The sequence below is a fragment of the Varanus komodoensis genome, unplaced genomic scaffold (genome assembly GCF_004798865.1).
Source record: "Varanus komodoensis strain SLA01 unplaced genomic scaffold, ASM479886v1 scaffold107, whole genome shotgun sequence".
Taxonomy (NCBI): Eukaryota; Metazoa; Chordata; class Lepidosauria; order Squamata; family Varanidae; genus Varanus; species Varanus komodoensis.
Window position 1 is genome coordinate 842,238 of NW_025335305.1, and position 20,753 is coordinate 862,990.

Here is a 20,753-nt window from a genome sequence, read left to right on the forward strand (position 1 = left end):
TGGCAGGACTTTAAAAGTAGTATTTGAAATAAGCCTGTTTGTCAAGATGCTTTAAAATAAAAGAGGGTGGGAGTTAAATGTTTAAGGAAGATCTGAAATCTTTTTCTTTAGAGGGGGCCCAGCCAGTTTCTCATCCTTTTCTTTGGCTTTCTCTTCATACATCAGAATTCTGCAGAAAAAAAGAAAAGGGCAGATGAATTCAGCAGTGGCAGCTGTCCTTGACACCTGTCTTTGGTATCTCATCTGCTTCCAGTTAACGCCAAGTCTTTTCACCTGTTGTGCCCTTGACTCTGTCAATGCTGGGATGAGGAGCTGCTTATTCTAGAGTCACCTGGATCCCTTGCTCTCTGGAAGGGAGCTGAAGACAGGCAAATGCCCCCGGGGTGGGGTCTGTGGTGGTGCTGGTGGCCACGCTCAGTGACTAAGTTCAGACCACACAATAGCCGACACTCAGAGGTTGGCTGTTGGTTGAACTGTGGGTTCCTGTTGATTTTTAAAATGTGGGATGCTGTGTTTGAATTCAGCTGCAACAATAAGCCATGGCTCATTAAGCTTGAACAACCCATAAAGACCCATGTCTTGTTGTTGAGTTGTGAACTGTGATTTGTTCACCATGGTTCACTATCTCTGCTGGGTCCAGACAATGATAACCCACATGCAACTTGTGCTTAACTCTTCAGTGTTGGTGTGTTGTCAGGGGCTGGCTGGGTTCAGACATCACCCAGCCTGTGGCGGGCCCCACCTTCAAATGCTTCTGCTTGCCTGAGTTGCAACCTCTATGCACCTTGAGTAGTGGGAACTATGAGAGCTGGGCAGGCCTGCAGGATCCAGGTTGTTTTTCTCCAGATCCCAACATCTGCCAAGCAGAGCACGTGCAAAAGACCCTTTGGAAGACAACAAGCAGGTGGTGCCTCTGAACTGAATTCACAGTCCGTTCATACAAACTTTTTCTTCCCAAGTGTTCTTCATTCCCACAGCCTAATTTAGAGGACCAGCTGTGGAAGGAGAGGCACATCGGCTGCTCTTGCTGCTGCAACAGCAAAACTCTTGCTGATCCACTACAAATCAGGATCTGCTGGCAGAAGTCTAGGTGATCTGTCTTCTGCCCAGTGTGAAGTACAGTTCACATCAATTGCATGTGTCCTCCCTCCCTCCCTCCCTAAGGAAGGCTTTCCCAGCTTGGTGCTCCCAGCCAGTCTGGCCAATAGTGAGGGATGATGGAACCTATAGTCTGGAACATCTGAAGGGTGCTGGGTTGGGGAAGGATGATATAAGGAAAGCTAGAGAAGATGGCATCCTGCAAGTGGAGCAGGGAGGGCACATAGTATTTACATTTTAAGGATAGCCGATCGCTTTCCCAGCATCATCCGGACAAAATCCCGGTAGGAGATGGTTTCGCTCATCCCTCCGGTCACCTCGGTGATCATCTTCTTCAGCTCCAGGTGGGTCTTGGCTGCACCCAGCTTTTCCAACATGCGCTTCAGGGCCATAATATCTTAGGGAAGAAGAGAGGAACACAGGAAGCTGCCTTATACAGAGCTGTACCCTTGGTCCATCTAGCCCAGTGTTGTCAACACTGACTGGCAGCAGTGGTTCTCTTAGGTAGGAGTTTTTCTAGCCCTGCTGTCAGGCATCTGGAGGGGGAAGAGAATAACCAGCAGGGAGGCGTACAAGATACAAGACCTCAGAGAATAGCTTTAAGACAAATTTGAGCTGAGGCAAATGCCCAACATTTTTTCTCTGACCCAGCTAGGAGGAGGCAAATGCCCGTTTTAGCAAGGACATGCTGGACCTGTAATCTAACATGTCAGCGGGAAACCAGGTTGGAGAAGGCTCTTCCATGGAGGCTGAAGCTCATGCCCCTCAGGCCAGGGAGCCTTCTGGAGCCTCCCTACACTCTGCTTAGGCACCGTGTTTCTCTCCCCCCTGGGTAGGGCACATCTGTTTCGGAGGGGTGCCAATGCCAGAACAAAGGAACAGAACCACATGGCCATTTTGGTTCGTCTGGGCTCCCTGAAACAGATTTCTGTTTTAAAATTGTGAATTTAAAAATTCACAATTTTGAATTGCAGATTCATGTGGAACTGCATGGAATGGACTCGGGAAACTGAGCTGATAGGAAACAAAGAGAGCCATCCATATAGGACTTTGCTGAAAAGTATATTTTGCTTTTCTGCACGGAAACCTCTTTTTCTTCCAGTGGACAAACTTTTTAAGACTGTCTCTTGATTTAACTGCCAGGGATAAGGAAAAATACCTCAGGGCCTATCTAGTCTACAGCCTGCTATGTATCCTTTACTGATCACAATTTGGGAGCAGGAACAGTCCTTGTTCAGAGAAAGGCTCATATGCACACCAGCACAAACTGGGTGTATGAGCAAAACTCACCTATATCCCCTTGTGCATTGAGGTCAAAGTCCATATATTTCTCTGCCAAAAAAAGAGAGCAGAGACAGTATAATATAACTGTAATATGAGATCACAAGAACTGCACTGATATATAAGGTCTATCTTGGGCAACATCCCATCTCTAAGTAGATTTCTCACCCTGTGCCCAGGGCCGTCTTAATGCACGGGCCTGATGGGCACTTGCCCGTGGGCCCCATACTAATCTGTATATGTTAACCCTTGGAAAATTGGAAAACTTCTAAAATTAACAGTAGTTGTCGTAGGGGCCCCAGTACACCGCTTTGCCTGGGGCCCATAATGCTGTTAAGACATTCCCCTGACATTCACAGCTGGGTATGCTAGAGTCCGTCGCCATGGTTAGGTGCTTGTTACAGCTTTATACCACTCAATAGTTAAAGCTTTCTGTACTTCAAGGTATAGACTGCTCCTGAACATGGAGGTTCTATTCTTGCCTCTCAAAAACAATAGATAGATTTATCCAGGATGGAGTTGTCTCATTGATACCATCCATCCTTCTAACACAGAGACAAGTTGTTCTGGGTTCACGGAGCTCTAGCCAGAACTGCGCAACTCACACAACAGCAAGGAGGTATCAGCAAATTCATTGTGACCCTGTGGGAAAACAGTCCTTGTGGATGAACCCAAACTATCCCATAATAAATGGTGAAAGGAAAAACCTGGCAACCAGAATGGTGGCGGGGAATGGAATTGAATGGCTGGAAAAGGAGGAGACAGATATAAAGAAAATGTGGAAAGAACCATTTCAGTCCCTGTTTGACATGCCGAAAGTCTTTTAAGATGTCCCAAGTGATGGAACAAAAGAGCTGTCCATAGATGTTTATGGAGAAATAGGATAACTGAATAGAGCAAGGATTAGGCAGAAGTCCGTCCATACACAGTTCAAGCCCCGCAAATGGAGAAAAAACTCCAAGATGGAGATCTGCCCTGACTGCTCTTTAGAAGGCCAGATCCTGAAGATGGAACTGAAATACTTTGGCCACCTAATGAGAAGGAAGGACTCCCTGGAGAAGAGCCTAATGCTGGGAACAATTGAGGGCAAGAGAAGGAGGGGACGGCAGAGGAGGAGGTGGCTGGATGGAGTCCCTGAAGCTGTTGGTGTGAGCTTGAGTGGACTCCGGGGGACGGTGGAGGACAGGAAGGCCTGGAGGAATGTTGTCCATGGGGTTGCGACGGGTCGGACACGACTTCGCGACTAACAACAATCACAAAAGGGTGATACAGAATTTTCACAGTACACAGAACCCTGACTGCTGTGGGGAGAAAACAAGGAAAAATTGGGAAGGGGAATGGAATGCAGTGGCTGGAACCTTAAACAGAAGTAGTCTCTGGTGCAACATTTTGTTGCAGCTCTCTATGTTCTCCTTTTTTTTTTTTTTTTTGGAAGCCACCTAGCAGAATGATAATTACATTGTTTATCATTGCTATTTCTACTACCTTGGAATCCCTGCAAGAGGAAAAAGGGGCAAAGCTATAAATGGAATGTAATAATAATAATAATACCATTGCGCTCTCTCTAGTATACTGCAATATCTCATTCCATCCCTCCCATCATCTCGAGTCCCCCATCCGTGCCACTCACTCTTAAATAATTCTAATTTTTCAGCAAGGTCCTCATCCGTGCTGTATTTAGGGTCATCTAGGAATTCCTGTAGAAGATGGGAAGGGCAGAAAAAACTCAGTTAGGGGTGAGAACAGCATCCAGAGTATCCCATCTCCAGTGAGTATAACAGGATGTAATTTCAAGGCTGCAGTCTTGCAGATTTTGCTGTGTTGTCTTTTTGTTTTGTTATGCAGCACAGAAATAAATACATTGACTCTGAGAGCAAGTATGCCATGATTGTTAGAATGTTGGACTGGGGAGCTCCTGGTTCTAGTCCCTGCTCTGCTATGAAACTCGCTTTGACTTTGGACCTGCAATAGACTGTCTGCCCAATCTATTTTATTATGTTTTATTAGGTATTAATAAAAATATTTCATTTCTGCACTGCCTCACAGCCAAAGCAGGTGGTACAAAGGGTTGCAGTTGTAAGGATAAAATGCAGCTATATAATGCAACCATCTTGGGTTCCTCACAAGAGGGGAAAAAAGGTGGAGTATAAATACAATGTAGTAATAATTTTGACTGAGTTCATAATACCATTACAGTTCATTTGTTATGAATTGCTACTCATCGTTGATTATTGTATTGTGGAAACCTAGACCAATTTCCCCTTTCCAAATAACCTATGAGCTGTTTTATCAACAATGGGTTCCTGAAAACTACCTTCATTATGGATTTGGGGAACAGACTACTGAGCCCTGTGGCAGGAACATCAAAAACACTAAAACAAACAAAAACCAAAAGCTTTGTACTCGAGAACCAGTGTAGTGATTATAGCGTTGGGCTGGGATCTGGGAGATCCGGATTCTAATCTCCACACGGCCACAAAACTCACTGGGTGACTTTGGACCAGTCACAGACTCACAGCCTAATCTACCTCACAGGGTTGTTGTTTTGAAGATAAGATTGAGAGGAGGAAGAGGATTATGCTAGCTGCCTTGAGTTGCTTTGAAGGGGGGAAAAGGGGGGAGGGGATACCAGTATAATAAATAAATACCTATACAAATGGGGCTGCCAGGTAACTGCCAGTGGGAGCCACCTCCAGCACGATCAAGTGGCACTTGGGGGCAGATGGCTTTGCACCACAGACAGAAGTTGAAATTGCTTTGAAACCTTGTCCCTCCTCTCCCATTTCAAATAGACCACTTCACTATTATTAATTACATTTCTATATTGTAGGCAAAGGTCTCTGGGTGGTTTGCAACTTGAAGTCACCCACCCAGACTTCAACCAGGTTGGACCCTGCTTGGCTTGCAAGATGGAGCAGGATCAGGCACTTCAGGCCAGGCAGCTGCCTTGCACTAAGGCGGCTCACTGGCTAGGCTAGCTCAGTATTGTCTGCTCTGAATGGCAGAGCCTCCCTGGGGTTTTCGACATGACTCCTTCCACAGCTAGGGGGCTGAACTGAAAAAGCCCGCACTCTCTGGTTAAGGTATGCCTTCCTCCCCATCTCATGTAAATTTTCTCCAGCTATTTTATTAATTAATTAATTAATTAATTAAAACATTTCTATGCCGTGCCTTGCCGAAGCCTCGGGGCGGCTCACAACACAAAATAACATACAATAAAATACAAAAATATTATGCATGTTCTTTAACACCCCGCTTTTTTTTTTTTTAAAAAAAGTGGAGGCTTTTAATTTAAATCAGTTGCAAAACCGCTCTGGGAATTGCTCTGCATATCTTGGGGACACGAGCAGGGCAAGCCAGCTGGTGCCAACTGCTACTCCCCATCCTCGGTGCACCCAGAAGGAGACGAGGCACGTTGAGGGTGAAACGCAAAGGCCTTCTTCCAAACGGGGTCCAGTGTGCTGCCTTCTCCTCCCATGGCATTCAGGGTCTGCCTTACCTTGTTGAGGGAGTCAAGGAGTTCCTCCTGCTGGGTCTTCAGAACCCCAAAAGCCTTTCCACCTGGGAGAAGGGGAAAAGACGAATGTGACTCTGGGAGCCCTTGCCATGCCTCCCCTCCCCTGCCCTCCGGAGGGTCCCGCTTCCCAGTTTCTGGGTCCTCTCTGTCAAACACAGTTTCCTGACCCTTGTGGAGGGGGATGGGGAGGTGTGTTTAACTAGAAACTAAAACTGACTGCAGACGCGAAAGTGTTGTTTTGGGGAACTGAAGTGGAACTAAAGCAAATTTCATGACTGTGGGGTTTTTGGCTCTTTCTGGACAACAAAGAGGAAATGGAAGGGATAAGCAGCTCCCAGAATGAGAGAGGAGATGCCAGAGCTGGAGGTGCAATGCAGCAGCCCCAGTAACCATCCAGAGAGGAGCAGGTGGTGGGAGGGAAGGCCATTAGGCCTCACTTCAGCAGCTGGGCCTGCATGAACATCTTGGGGAGCCCTGGGGTGGATGCCGGGCACATTTCCCCCTCTCTCTTTTCAGGTGGACTGGGATGGGGGAGCTGACCAGGTATGCGCCTCTGCTCACTCCAAATGCTCATTTTATTATTTTTGCTTAAAAAATATGTGTTTTCTAAAACAAAATGGTGCTTATATGTTTAGCAGCAGGGCTAGACTGTTTTATTCCTGTAGACATAATGGTGCTATGTGTTAAGGGAAAATGCAAAAATACACATGCTCAGAGTATATATGTATACATTTAGAAAAAGAGAGAGAATAAGGATTTAACAGCATTTGATCAGGTGATGCTTAAATCAGATGAGAAAATGATTAAAAGATTATATAATTTCTTACTAGAAGATGAACAGGTTAAGGAAACTATGATAATGTGGACACAAAACTTTGGGTATAATACTGAATTAGAAAAATGGCAAAAGCTGTGGGAGAGAAATATTAAGGTAACATTAGCAACTTCATATAAAGAAAACTTGTATAAAATGTTTTATAGATGGTATTTGTCACCAAATAAACTAGCCAAGATGTTTCCAAATATGTCAAATGGATGTTGGAAATGTAAACATAAATTGGGTACTTTCTATCATATGTGGTGGACTTTCAATAAAGCGAAAAAGTATTGGAATAAAATACATAAATGGCTTGAGGAAATGTTACAAAAACCCTTAGCTTTTAAACCTGAAGTTTTCTTATTAGGCATTATACCTGATGATATTAGTAAACAAGAAATGTATTTGACTTTACATGTAATTACTGCGGCGAGGATTGCATTTACCCAACACTGGAAGAGTGAAGAACCACCCACCAATGAACTGATCCTAAAAAAGATCTTGGACTGTGCAAAAATGGACAGATTGACTTTGTCACTGAAGGAGAAAGAAGATACTGACTTCTTTCAAACTTGGGACTCTTTTTATTATTGGCTAGAGAAACGGGGCTTCACATAGATTTAAATCTGTTGATAAGTTAACATAAAAAGAAAAACTGTGGGGGGCTGACCCAGTAGGTCCGATGTTCCTGATGATTGATGTTGTTTTTAGTTTTTCTTTGTATTAGGTTTTTTTAGAATAAAACTTAGAGAGGGAGGGAGAGGGAGAGGGAGGGAGTCTAACACAGGCATGGAAAATCTTGGAGCCAGCAGCCAATTCCAGCTCTCCAAAGGTTCTGGTACAGCCCTCTGGTTCCATGCAGACAGCCATGCCCCCTTCCCTTAACCCCTTCCCTTGACTCCTGATTGATCAAAGTTTTTAGAGCTTTTGTGCTTCTTTTTTCACATTCTGAAAGCGCGACACGCCTCTTCTATGGCTCCATTGCTGGTGACTGTAAGAGCTTTCAGCTAAAGTATGCTGACTTTTTTGGAATTTTTGCCCTGCCACTTTTGCTTTTGAACCTTCCCTTCACTGAAATGCAGCTCCCAAGGACTTCCCCAAAATGGAGTTTGGGCTGCTGGGTGAAAGGGTTTCTGTGCCCCTACTCTTACCTCTCAGAAATGCAGAAGTGCTTTTAAACCTGAAGTGGTGGAGGGAGGGAGGGTGGGAGAAGAGGAATCTTAGTTGTGCGCTTCATGACTGAAGCAATATGCATGGCTGGATAAAGCCACTCCCCCAAGACGATTAAGTCTAGAATCTAACATGACTTAACTGTACCAGTGGCCAAAGATGTCAGGCCATTGCAGCTAAGAACTCTGACTGCCAGTACCCAGGCCTTAGGAGAGTGCTGTTAACCTTCTAGGATGGGGAAAACCCGTGCAAAAGCCAGGGAACCACCAAATGAAGGGCAGCTGATGGACATGGGCCATGTCTTCTGGAGAACCCTAAAGGCTCCATTGGGATCCTGGGGTGCCATAGACCGGAGGTTCAACAACAGTCTTGAAACGGAGAACACCCGCAAACAGAGGACCGCTTTTTGTACTACAGTGGGGCACTCAACCACCATAACGGGAGAATGGAGCCACGGTACACCATCCGATTATAAAATGGTTGAGGAGACTGGTGTTCCTCAGCTTGGCGCCCTCCGGTTGTGCTGGACCAGAACTCCGTCCCCATCCAGCAGTGCTGGAACTAACGGGGGCAACCTGGTTGAGGCCGCGGAACAAAAAGGAAAAATGATGTTTCTGTTCAGAAATTCAAACACTTCATAATGCTGCCCTCTGCCACATGCAATTTAAATAATGGAATCAGGAAAAGTAGAAACCCATCCGTTTTCTCCACATGGCACATTTAGCCCTGTCATTTTCAGATGATTTCTGGTGGAGGAGCTTTTGTAACATGCCGTTATATCTTGCAGAACCTGTAATCTCTCCCTTTGTCTATCTCCTTGGCTCCCCGCACAAAGTAAAAGCAAGCAATGTTAGCAGCTAATCTGCAGGTAGGGCTGACGAGGGAGAGGTCAAACAACACTCCATTTCCCCTCCCCCTTGTTTTTCCACCTCTTCTCTGCAAAAGTTAGTCAATCATCCACAGTCCGCATGGGGTTTGTTCTGGGGTTTCCCAGCATGCAGTTCAGGGTTTTCCCCCCCTCTAAAGGTTTCTGTAAGCGTGCTGATACTTCCCTCTTCCAATACTCATATCCTGAAAGGTGGAAATAAACAGGGTGATTTAACAACCCCGACATTTCCCCAGAATGCTGGGACGATGGCTTAGGGAACCCTGATAAAGCACCAGTTTAGCCATTCCGAAAGAAAATAGAGATTCGGAAGCATAGCATTTAACTTGTCTAAGGGGTTTTGTAGTCACCTTGGCAAAGAAATCCATCCAGGACCGTATGTGAGTTCAATGAATTGTCATACTCTGGCCATCTAAAGAATGCGCATCTCTGTGTGTGCACATACACACCCATGAAAATCCAGAATGCATTTTTGTTTGGGAGGGGAGAAAAAGAGTGGGAAGCTATATCAGGCAGGACTTTGTTCCCCTGTCTCTGCTCTTCGGGTTTTGCAACAGCTACAGGCCAGGATCCTTGTCTTCAAAAGATCTTGAAGTCACCCAGTCAGCAAAAAAGCTGGGAGTGGGTTAGCTACTTTTAGGTTTAAAATTAGCTGTCTACTTGCTTGTGATCTCAAGAGTCAGAGAAGAATTAGCAGGAGAATCTCAATTAGATCTCCCTCACTTTTTTTGTTTTTGTTTTTTTAAGGGGAAAAGCAGCCCCCGCTCCCATTCAGATTGTGGTTTTTGGTGCTAGGCGTGTTTAATGCTTTCCCCACACTTTCTTTCTTTTTCCTTATCTGAGTTGCTTCCTCTGCCCCACAGCAGCTATTTTCTCTCCTGGAGATCTGTGCGCCATGGGGTGGTGGCAGGAGCCAGGAGTGCCAGCAGTTCAGATTGGAAAAGTGACAGGAAAGTAAGGGATGTGCCCCCCCCCCCCCCGCCCTGGGCTCAGCAACCGCAATCCAAATTACACTTGACATTTTAAAATGTTTTAAAACAAGAGAGGAGAGCTGATTGTGCTCTTTCCCCCTGTTTACTCTGGATGAGCTTTTATTTAAATCAATGAATATCTAAAATAGCTTGGCTAGTACTAAAGGAAAGAAAGAAAGGAAGAATTGAATGTCTCAAATTTAGCATGCTGAACAGAGTGGCAGTGTGCAAAGCTAGGGCTGGGAGCCTCTGGATGTTGCTGGACTCCGGTGCCCATCAGTCCTAACCAGCTGGGTCAATAGTGTGGGATGATGGGAGGACTAGTTCATCATCATCACCCAGAAGTCCTCAAATTCCACACCCCCCAAAGAAAAACCCAATAACAACATTGTAGAAGAAAGTTCAGAAATGAAGGTCACGGTAGACCTTAGGCCAGGGAGGAACTTCCCCAGCCTTGTGCCTTCCAGTGGTTTTGTACTCCCATCCCCACCTTTCCTACCAAAGGGCATCTGGCTGGGGCTGGAGGAAAGGGAAGCTGAAAATGCCTGGAAGGCACTAGGTCCTGGAAGGCTTCAGGACAAAGAGCTTTGCATGAATACCTGCTAATATATGCCAATGCACGCCAGTACTCAAGGTCAAAGAACATAGTGGGGTGGATTACTTCTCTAATTCTTTTCTGAGGGATAATTTGGCTGGCAGCCCTATTGGGCTAGAGGGCTTTCCCTCGCTCTTTGCCTTCCCTCAGAGTCTTCCACGTGTGTCCTGTCATGCCACTCCTCAGCAAACCCTTTCCTGGCTTATCTCAAGCCCTACCTTGTGTGCGTCTCTTGCTAAGTTGCTCCCTTCCACTTGGACTGGTGCTAATCATTTCTAAATCCCAGCCTCTCCCCATACCTTTGGCTGCCCCACTGCAAGCAGAGAAACTCCCTTCCCTTTCTAGCCACTAGGAGCTTCCAAGGAGGCCAGTTCCCGAGCAACAGGTTACCTTGTGGATTCATTTCGTCCTCTTGCCGCTTTTTCTTTGGGCGGCTCCCCGATTCCAAGACTCTCTTTTCGCTCCAGGCTGATCTAATCCGTCTCCTTTGAAACTGCCCCTTTCCAGAAGAGATATATGTATGTACGCACACACAGGCATGCACGTGAGGTGTCTGCTTCCTCTTTTGCTTTGAGAAACGACCGTTTGTTAGCAGTGGCCTATAAAATTCAGAGAACGAGGCGTGAAGTTTTGAGAAGCGCTGCACTGCGGACAGCAGCGTGTGGGACAGGAAGTAACAGCCTCTCTTCTGCAGGGAGCAGAATGAAAGCTTTGGGCAAGCGGAGGGCTGAGGAGCGATCCCAGGGCAGGGCTGGTGTCGAAGGTTGGTGTTGCTGGGGATTTGCTGCAAGCCCGCACCTGGGCAGTGCCCCCCTTTCACCCTTGCAGCCTGCATTGAAGCATAGAAACTGAGCGAGTCAGAAGGGGCCTCCCGGTCCATCTAGTCTGTCCAGCCTATCCTTGAATGCCCTCACTGATGAGGCCTCCATGACCTCCCGTGGAAGCCCATTCCATGCCCTAATTATCAGGAAGTACTTGCTGGCATCCAAATGGAACCTGGGTTCCCTGAGCTTCGCTCCACTGGAGCGTGTCCTGCCCTTCTCTGCAGGGGAGAACAGTGTGACCCCCCCTCACATACCTGTATGTCGCCAACAGATCCCCTCTGAGTCTCCTCTTCTCCAGGCTGAAGAGACCCGGTTCCCTCAGTCTCGCCTCATACGGCATCCCCTGCAAACCGGCCACCAACCTTGTGGCCTCACGCTGCACTGACTCCAACCTGGCTATATCCTTTCTGTAATGAGGGGCCCTAAACTGAGCACAATACTCCAACTGTGGGCACTTCAGAGTCGTATAGAGTGGCAGCAATACCTCTGCTGATCTAGAAGCCACGCTTCTGGCAATGCAACCAAGGGTGGCGTTCGCCCTCTTGACCACACTGCTGACTCATGTTCAGCCTGCAGTCAACCAGCAACCCAAGGTCCCTTTCACAAGGGCTGCTCTCCAGCCACTTGTCACCTAACCTGTTCTTATGACACCCATTCCTATGCCCCAAATGCAAGACCTTGCACTTATCCACACTGAACGCCATCCTGTTGTCCCCTGCTCTGTCCAGATCCTTCTGGATCCAGAGTACCTGCTCCTCAGTTGTGGCTACTGCCCCTGCTTTAGTACTGTCTGCAGATCTGACCAACCTTCTGCCTCCCTGCTGCTGTTGGTGGCTTGTGCAATACTTAGGGCTCAATTCCTGGCAAGTGCCCCATGAATGCTGTGCATGCTCACCAGGAGCTTGGATTCTGGGCTGCTGCAGAGCGGACTGGAGTCTGGGGAGCCAAGCCCAGGGAATCTAATGGATTCCCACCCGCAGATGGATTTCTTGCCCATCACTGCCTCCAACCTCGGGGGGGGGGGTCCCTTCAAACCATGTTTAGGGGCCATAGGCTTGCTTCCTCCAAGACCACAGGGAAACATTGCAAACATAGAAACAGAGTGAGTCAGAAGGGCCCTCCCGGGCCATCTAGTCTGACCCCCGGCTCCAGCCAGCTGCATTCATGAAATGCCTACCATGTGCATGTCTAGCCTATCCTTGAACACCCTATAGAAAGGTAGTGTGTGTGTGTGTGTGTGTTGTCCTCAACCCCGTTGTCATGGTCAGATCACTTCTTCCTGGGGTTTGGACTTTCGGCCCCTTTTCCCCTCTGGAGGGGTGGGGGCCCCATTCAGGTGGTCTGCCCCTGGATCCAGAAGGCTTCCAGCCAGCTCTGGGGGATTTTCCTGCTGGCATACGTGGTGCTCCTGTCCATGCCCAGGTCACCCTGTGGAATGAGGAGACGACTTGAGCGGCTGACATGATTGCTCCCAGGTGCCTTCTCTGCTCTTGCCAAGCCCACCCGATCCCCTGCTACACCCCAGAGCTGCGTGTGCTGAAGCAAGAGGGAAGACCGATGTTGCTTGGGTGGAGGAAAACTTGGAATGAATCTGGCCAAGCATGGCTTAGTGCCCATGATCGGGCCTATTCCACAGTGGTGAAGACAGCAAAGAAATACTTCTTCGCTGCCTCCATTGCATCCTTGAGTTGTCACCCTGTGGCGATCTTCTGGGTAGTTTGCGGCCTTTTACACTCTGGCCCAAGACGCGGCACCATCGAACCCTCAGAGACCCACTGTGACAAGTTTGTGCGACACTTTGAGGGTAAAGTCGCCCTGGTTTCTCTCAAGTTGGGCACCACAGTTATCCCAGAGCCATCGGCAGAGGTGTCTAGTGCACCATCTGGTCCAAACTTACGGGACGAGGATGTGGACGAGCTGCTGGGTTGTGCATGTCACAACTGGCTCACTCAACCCCCACCCATTTTGGCTGATTGAGTGATTGAAGGAGGGGACTCGCCTGTGGGTCCAGGAGGTGGTGAATGCTTCCTTGAGAGAGGGAGTGGGGCCTACCCCGTTAAAGATGGTGGTGGTCGCACCACTCCTCAAAAAGCTACATCTGGATCCAGAGGACATAAATAATTATCAGCCTATAGCCACTGTTCCCTTCCTGGCAAGGTGCTGGAGTGGGCTATGGCTGGGTAACGCCAAACACTTTTGGAGGAAACAGCTTACCAGATCCATTTCCATTGGGCTTTAGGCCTGCGTTCGGAACGGAAACTGCCTTGGTCATCCTGTGGGATGACCTAAGTCAGGAGAGAGACGGGGAGTGCGACCCTGTTGATTCTCCTGGATCTCTCAGTGGCTTTCAGTACCATTGACCATGGTATCCTTCTGGAGAGGCTGGCTGGCTCGAGAGTTCAGGAACTGCTTTGGAGTGGTTCTGCTCCTACCTGACTGACCGTCTCCACTTGGTGGAGCTGGGGGGCTGTTGCTGTGCGCCGTGGCATTTGCGCCATGGAGTTCCAAGGGCTCCATTCTGTCCCCCATGCTCTTTAACACCTACATGAAACCGCTGGGTGGCGTCATCTGGAGGTTTGGGCTGAAGTGTCACCCGTATGCTGATGACACTCAGCTCTGCCTCTCATTTTCATCCAGCCCAGGTGAGGCAGTGGCTGTCCTGAACCAGTGCCTTAGTTCAGTAATGGATTGGATGAGGGCCAATCAGCTGAAGCCCAGTCCAGACAGGACAGAGGTACTGTTGGTGGGCAGTTGGTTCATCCAACTAGGAAATGTTCAACTTATCCTGGATGGGGTTGCGCTCCCACTAAAGGATAAGGTGTGTAGCTTGGGGGTGGTCCTAAACCCTGAGCTCTTGCTTGTTTTTCAGGTGGACTCAGTGCCCAGGAGCACCTTCTGTCAGCAGCTCAGGCTGATTTCCTAGCTACGTTCCTACTTGGTTGAGTGAAACCGCGCACAATTATCCATGTGCTGGTAACCTCCTGCCTGGATTGCTGTAATGTGCTCTCCATGGGACTGCCTTTGAAGATGGTCTGGGTTCCTCAATTGATCCAAAACAGAGCAGCACCCCCTCCAACAAGAATCATCCCTAGAGAGCATACTATGCTGGTCCTCCACCAACTGCACTGGCTGCCCAGATGAGGTGAGGGGAGAATTGGCAAGGAAAACAACTTTCTCTGTTGTCGCACCTCACCTCTGAAATTCCCTTCTGAAAGGGGTATGATTGGCACCGACATTACTGTGCTTTCATCCCCAAGTCAAGACCTTTTCATTTAGTATTTGTTTTTTAGGTTATGATTTATTGGTTTTTGTTTTTGTCTTCTTGTTTATATGATGCTTATCCTCCTGTTACATTTTATATAGCATTTTATATTGTGTTATGTACCGTGGTTCTAGCTATTATTGTTTATCTATTTTTATTTGTATTGCTGTGTTATGTCTGCAGTGTGAGCTGCCCAGAGAGCCTTTATGGGGTGGCATACAAATGTGACGAATACATAAATAAATTGGCAACATTTTCCTTCCACTTTCCCCTGCGGTGTGCAGAAAACCTGCAGAACTAGGGACTCCGCAAGCCAAATACAGCCCAGCATCCATACGTGGCAGAGCGCAAGGAGAGCGGTGCTGGTTCAGTCCAGTGGCTCATCTGGCCCAGCATCCTGCTCACATCACGAACAGCCAACCTGCTGCACACAGGAAGCCCACAAGCAGGACAGGAGGGCAGCCCCATCTTCCCACCCACGGCCCTTGGGAAACGACACTCACCATGGTGATTGGCAGCCACAGATAGCCTTAACATCCGCGAATTCTTAACGTGACCTAAGTTTGTGCTCGTTGCTGTATCTTGTTGCACTGAAGGTGTAGTGGTTAAGAGCCTGGGACTGGGACTCAGAGGATCTGGGTTCTAGTCCCCGCTCAGCCATGGAGCCCACTGGGTGACTTTGGGCCAGTCACAGACTCTCACCCAACCTACCTCACAGGGTTGTTGTTGTGGGGATAAGATGGAGGAGGAGATGTAAGCTGCCTTGAGCCCTTTGTAGGAAAAAGGCAGGATATAAATAAAAAATAAAAATAAAAAAAATATCCTCTATGCACCACATGAAGAAGTACTTCTTTTTACTTGTCCTGAATCTCCCACCAATCATCTTCATGGGAGGATCCCATTTAGTTCTAATATTATGGGACATACATCCTTTCTTGGTACCATGCATAATTTTATACACTCTCCTCCTCCTCTTCTTTCTTCTAAGTTCTTTCAAGGTTGTTGACATTCTCAGCTTTCTATGCTAAATATGATTTGCCTTCTATGGGTTAATGGCAGAAGTTGCAGTTGAAACATCTGTTGGAATCTGCTGCTTTTACAGCTTCAAAGGGACCTCCATTTTTAGAATTACTTGGTAAGGCTGAGCAGACATACCAGCCTATGGAATGGTGTACAGTGAATAATTCTGATGCACAGGGTCTTAAGCAGTGATATAATTCAGACCATAAATCCTACTTTATAGAACGGATGAGAATATTATCTGTGAGGTAATCGCTGCACAAAAAGAGATGGCCTGAATTTGGAGTAGCATTTTATGAAAAGCTTGTGATTCTGTCAGTCGAATAGCCTATTCAGAGAAAATGGGAAATGTGGAACTTAGCCTTCTTAGAAGTCTAATAACAAGAAATGTTCTTGAGGGTTGTGTGCTTTTCATTTTTGTTTTCAATAAAACTACAGTGTAAACAAAGGAATATCAGAATGGAGTAACATTTCTTGTTTCCATTTTTAAAATAATTATTTTCATCATGGACACTTTCTAATCAAAATCCACCCCTCCATTGGTTTTACTCAATAGGGAAAATGAGCTTGAGGGTCACACGGAAGTAATCAAACCCCTCTCCGCTTCCTCATGTGGCATGCTGAATTTTTTTGGTCGCTTAGCCAGAATAATAGCCTGGCGTCCACACTGCATAGTGCTAAAAGAAGAGGGTAGCATAGCATAGACATGTGAAAGGGAGGGTGCATCCATTGTCCCATTGTATGGATGCCACTTTTCCTTCAATGCATCTGATCAATTAGAAGTGGAAGCCTTAAAGGCCCACCCTCAGAAGCCGAGAAGGTAGATTTCAGGTACCTCACCTGTTATCAGTGAGCTAATCTTTTTAAAGCCACTCTTGCCCAGCTCCTGCCCCACAGTTACATAATACATTAACAATGCAGTCTGCTCAGCTACATACCATGGACTTACTCCCAGGGCAGTGGGCAAAGGTTTGCAGCCCTGGCAAGTGATAGCGGGCTGCCTTTTGCTGGCACCCACTGAAGACCTGCAGGGGAGGGGAAGGGGGACACCCTGTTTTCCAGGTCAGAGGACGTGCACAGGGACCAAACACTTCTTATGGCAAGAAGTGATGTAAACAGGCAGAATTGCTTTTGAAACTTGTTTTATTTGGCATCCGTTGTATGCAGTGCAGACGACAGATGTGGCCAGGTTACCACTGGCTGGTAGTTTTGGATTGTGTGAGTACAGAGAGCACTAAGGAATAAGAAAGAAGATCTTCCATATTTAAGGATATCCATATGATGTAGGTCAGCTGTCAGGAGAGGGTGAGAGAGAGAGAGAGAGAGAGAAAGAAAAAATCTTGCATGAAAAGCAGAAGCCATTTGGCAGTACACACACCCCTTCAGCATTAATTCGCTAATTCACTATCGGCCCTTATAGGACTCTTGGCTCAACAAGTGCCATATCCTCTCTCTACCTCCAGTAGCTTATAGGAGACAAAAGTTTAGCAGGCAGAGTTTGAACTCCAGCACAGAGAAGCAGCAATGGGCAAAGCTGCCCCTGTTGAATTCTGGTTGTCATACAAATATTCAAGGAAAAGGGTGGTGATCCAGCCTTCCTGTGGCTGGTGTGGCCTTACTCACCCCCAGGTCTCTGGGCTTTTGGAGTTCTTTCCACACTAGCACCCTTGGACCCACGGCTGTTTTTCAATCAACTGGAAGTAGAATTAAAACTATCTAGAAGTAAAGCACTACTGGAGTGACCATTAACCCCCTAAAACATATCTATCTGCACCAGTTCTTAAAATGTTTAATTCAGAAGTAACTGCAGTTGAGTAATGTTCCTAGTAGCACAACTGTTCTTCATTTTTTAAAAATTGAAATTATATAGTTGTAATAGTATTCTTAATTGAAGAAACCTTTTCTGTGATGGCAAAGAGGAAAACAGGATCATAAAAAGAAACAGCTGTTGATTAGTTAAAAGACTAGCTTCAGTAATACTGTGGCCAAAGCAAAGGAATGACTAATTAAAGGGCCAGTGACCCAAATCTACAAATTATGCCAGTGTCTGAGATGATGACTATTACGGACATGACCCTGATGGAGCAGTCAGGCCCAGCTTCCTCCCTGTGGACCAGGGAGCCTTGGGTCAGCTAATCCACAGCAGAGGCAAGTATGTTTTGTATTCTGGAAGTCTCAGATGCGTTCCCTTTCAGAGAGTCCTATGGGACTATTAGTGCAGAATGCAAGTTTAATAAATAAGAATAAGAATAAGCTTTCATTAAATGGCTTATACTGGGAAGGAGCTCAAAAACTGGAGAGGCCCCACTTTCACCATAGTTTACTGAGCCAGATGGACCATGTAAATAAATAAGTTTCCTTTATTCAGATGTGTCAAAACTCACTTGGCTGTCAGAGAGTGGAATTTCCTGTAGTCCATTGTGAAAGTGTCCGTGTTCCCATTTTCATCACTGATCAGGACCTCAGCATCAGGTGAGCAGCAGGTTGCTCTACAAAAGGGGGCAAAGCAAGAGCACTGAGCAGAGTAGGGTAAATTCTGGTGAGTGGCATAAACAATGAGAGGTGGATGAACCTGGCATAAAAGGACCAAGGAGGCAGGGGACAGGAATGTGCCGAGCTGCAGCATTCAGGTGTGCCCCACCTTTCTGCAAAAAACCGTGCTTGAGGAAGCTAACAAGAGCAAAATGCAAATTGAAACAGAAGTTTGATTAAAAATAATAAAAACAAATCAATTAAGAGCATGGATATCAACAGCACACCAACAGTGCTCCACTTCAGCAATGCCACTGCGGCAGTGAACCAGTTTCTGGTGAAATTCTATGCATCTTTAGACAAAAAAAAAAAAAAAAGCCCTACAACTCACAGCATTCCCCTGCTTTTCGGGGAATCAACAAAGGGGGACGTGGCATCTTGTACTAAAAGTTGAGGTAGCACTGGATACAAGAAGAAAGACATTGAGTGAATTAGCAGGCTGCAGCTGAGTTGTGCAATCAGATACCTGTAGTGAAATACACACTTCTCCATTTTGAAAATAGCCCTGCAGATCAGCAGATTCCTTATTCTAGTGCCCATGCATGTTGTATGCATGCATGTGTGTGTATTTTTGCAGAATTTGGAAATTTTGTTTATTTTCTTAAAACAGGAACTGGTTTAGTGTGGGGTGAAGTTTACTTCCCATCTGGGTTTAGTAGGTTGGTATGTGTGTGTGCACAATTAAAACATTTAATAAAATTTTGTGCTAATTTAGGTTTGCATTGTTTAGAAAGGGGGGATATACAGTTCTAAATGAGTAAAAACACTCAAACTTTGAGTTTAATTTGAGTGGGAAACAAATTAAACTCCTAGAATTCTGCTAATTGGAAGGTTTTTCCTTTCCCACCCATAAGCCTAATGAAAACTGCCCTTTGCTGCACTTTGGTAAGCCTTAGAAGGCTTTTTTCATCCAATGTAGAATGGAAAGAAAAACTTTAACCAGGATCACAACTATAGAGGAAAAAAGATTCATATATTTTATCTCCTGCATTTCTGTATTACCCTATTAAAACCATAAGATCATAGAATAGTAGAATTGGAAGGGGCCAGGATATAACACACTAAAATATAAAAGTCAAAAACTACAGTATAAAATAAAAATAGAGCCCGCTCCCCAGATAAACTTCCCTGCTCTTGTGTGTTACAATCCTAGAGAAACCTCACATTTAGGATTAAAGGGGAAAAATGACAGAAGCTGTTATTGGCCACAGTTTCCCATCACCTGTCTAGATTTCTAGGTGAAATGGTCTGATCCTCCAACCATTGGAAGGCCAAACCCCTGGCTGATGGCCTGCAAATGATCTAGAGATCTCAATCTCCCACTTTCTTGCTTCTGACCTAGAGGCACAGTGTTTGGTGGATACACCTCTGACTGATCCAGGTGGAAATGTAAGACACAGAGGGGGGTCTTATGATGAACAGCTGCCACTGGAGGAGGTGGGAGGTGTGACCGCCCTGCTGGTGGTATCAAGGGTGGCCTACCTTTCAGGCAAAGTGGGGCAACCACCTCAGGGGGCAGAGACGAGTCCCCCATCCATTCCTTCTCGACCCCTGGACTTTCCCCTCGCTTGGAGGACAGAGCTCTGTCCCCTTGCGAATGCGGAAGTGGGATTGGACTGCTCTTTTATGTGGAATGGAGGAGGGATACTATCTCCTTCTTTGCCTTCGCAGAAAAATGTCTTGGAGCAGCACCAAGAGTTTGTGATGTCCCACAATTGTACACCAAGCTAGAGATGGCTGAGGAATTTGTGTCAGTTCATCTTTGATCAAAATTTACCCATTTTGTACCTTTTGGACTGAATGCAGGCCCTGGCACAATCTGAGGTCAAAGTCAGGACAATTCCAAGCTTGCCAAACCGAAAAATAACATGTGTTTGAACAGTATACATGCAGCTGAAAAAGGCTAACCAGTACACCCTAATGAATGGCAGAAGCAGTGCTTTTTTTGAAAGAAAAAAGGTGCCGGAACTCATGAAATTATTTACCTTTCGCACGTAGTCAATCACTGTACACACACCCACGCACGTCAGTTGTGTAACAAAACATAACGGTCACCGCCTGCAGTAAGCACTCAGCGTGCGACCACACGACTAATCACAAGTCGAGCAGCGATAAAGCCAAGCGGCACCATCACAACCAGCGCGAATGAAGTACGCATGCATCGGATTCGACACACAAGCAGCCCGCATGCACCCTTTTAATGATTTTGCCACCGACCTGCTACACTCAACAGGGTGATTCAAATCCACGTGGACCAAACATCAAATTTTCAAAAGTTACTTTTAAAACTTGGAAAATCTGTTGAAAAAAGGTGCCGGAACTCCATTCCGGGGTGTTCTATGACAAAAAAAACACTGGGCAGAAGTTCATGTAAATTTCAAAGAGGTACACAACTGATGTGTACTTAGGCAAAATACACAGAGAAGTGTGCATAGATTTTCATGTGAACAGAAGAAAATGTAGCTTGCTATCTGATAGTGAGCTTGGGTTTTGCTTACTCATATATCCCTAGACAAAACTAGCAAAAATAGTGGTGTCTCAGCAGCTTTGCTGTTCAGCTGAAGAGGGCGCTGTCGGTTAAGCTTAGAACTGTTACAGGCATGACGCCTTTCACATTAGAGATGTAACGTGCTCAGTTGAGTTTTTTGTGATTTACCTGAACTATACCTCCTGGAACCCAATGTGAAAATGAATGCAACCTGTACAGTTTTGAGGTACAGTTTTGATCCAGTTGGCGGGGGGGGGGGGATTTCTTCAACTAGTGTACATTTGCAGCATAT

General features: G+C 46.4%; 2 protein-coding genes across 2 annotated transcripts in view; both read right to left on the reverse strand.

Annotated features, from left to right (window-relative positions):
• AIF1 (allograft inflammatory factor 1) lies at positions 1–10,888 on the reverse strand. Its single transcript, XM_044419758.1, has 6 exons — positions 10,726–10,888; positions 5,879–5,940; positions 4,010–4,076; positions 2,389–2,430; positions 1,333–1,495; positions 1–169 (listed from the first exon to the last, which is right to left on the reverse strand). Exons 1-6 carry the CDS (start codon positions 10,736–10,738, stop codon positions 82–84), a joined length of 435 nt encoding a protein of 144 aa, XP_044275693.1. The 5' UTR covers positions 10,739–10,888; the 3' UTR covers positions 1–81.
• Positions 10,889–12,491: 1,603 nt separating this feature from the next.
• LOC123018018 (von Willebrand factor A domain-containing protein 7-like) overlaps positions 12,492–20,753 on the reverse strand; it is a 33,301-nt gene continuing 25,039 nt past the window's right edge. The window contains exons 17-19 of the mRNA XM_044419757.1: positions 17,826–17,930; positions 16,391–16,466; positions 12,492–12,587 (exon numbers count right to left, since the gene is read on the reverse strand). Of these exons, the coding sequence (XP_044275692.1) occupies positions 12,492–12,587; positions 16,391–16,466; positions 17,826–17,930 (277 nt within the window). The remainder of the gene's footprint in view (positions 12,588–16,390; positions 16,467–17,825; positions 17,931–20,753) is intronic.

Bases quoted from the DNA above. Each gene is read 5' to 3' on its own strand.
- AIF1 (XM_044419758.1), bottom strand. The intron at 4,077-5,878 runs GTAAGGCAGACC...CATCTTCTACAG, and splicing joins TCCTTGACTCCCTCAACAAG to GAATTCCTAGATGACCCTAA. The intron at 170-1,332 runs GTAAATACTATG...TTTTTTCTGCAG, and splicing joins CGATCGGCTATCCTTAAAAT to AATTCTGATGTATGAAGAGA.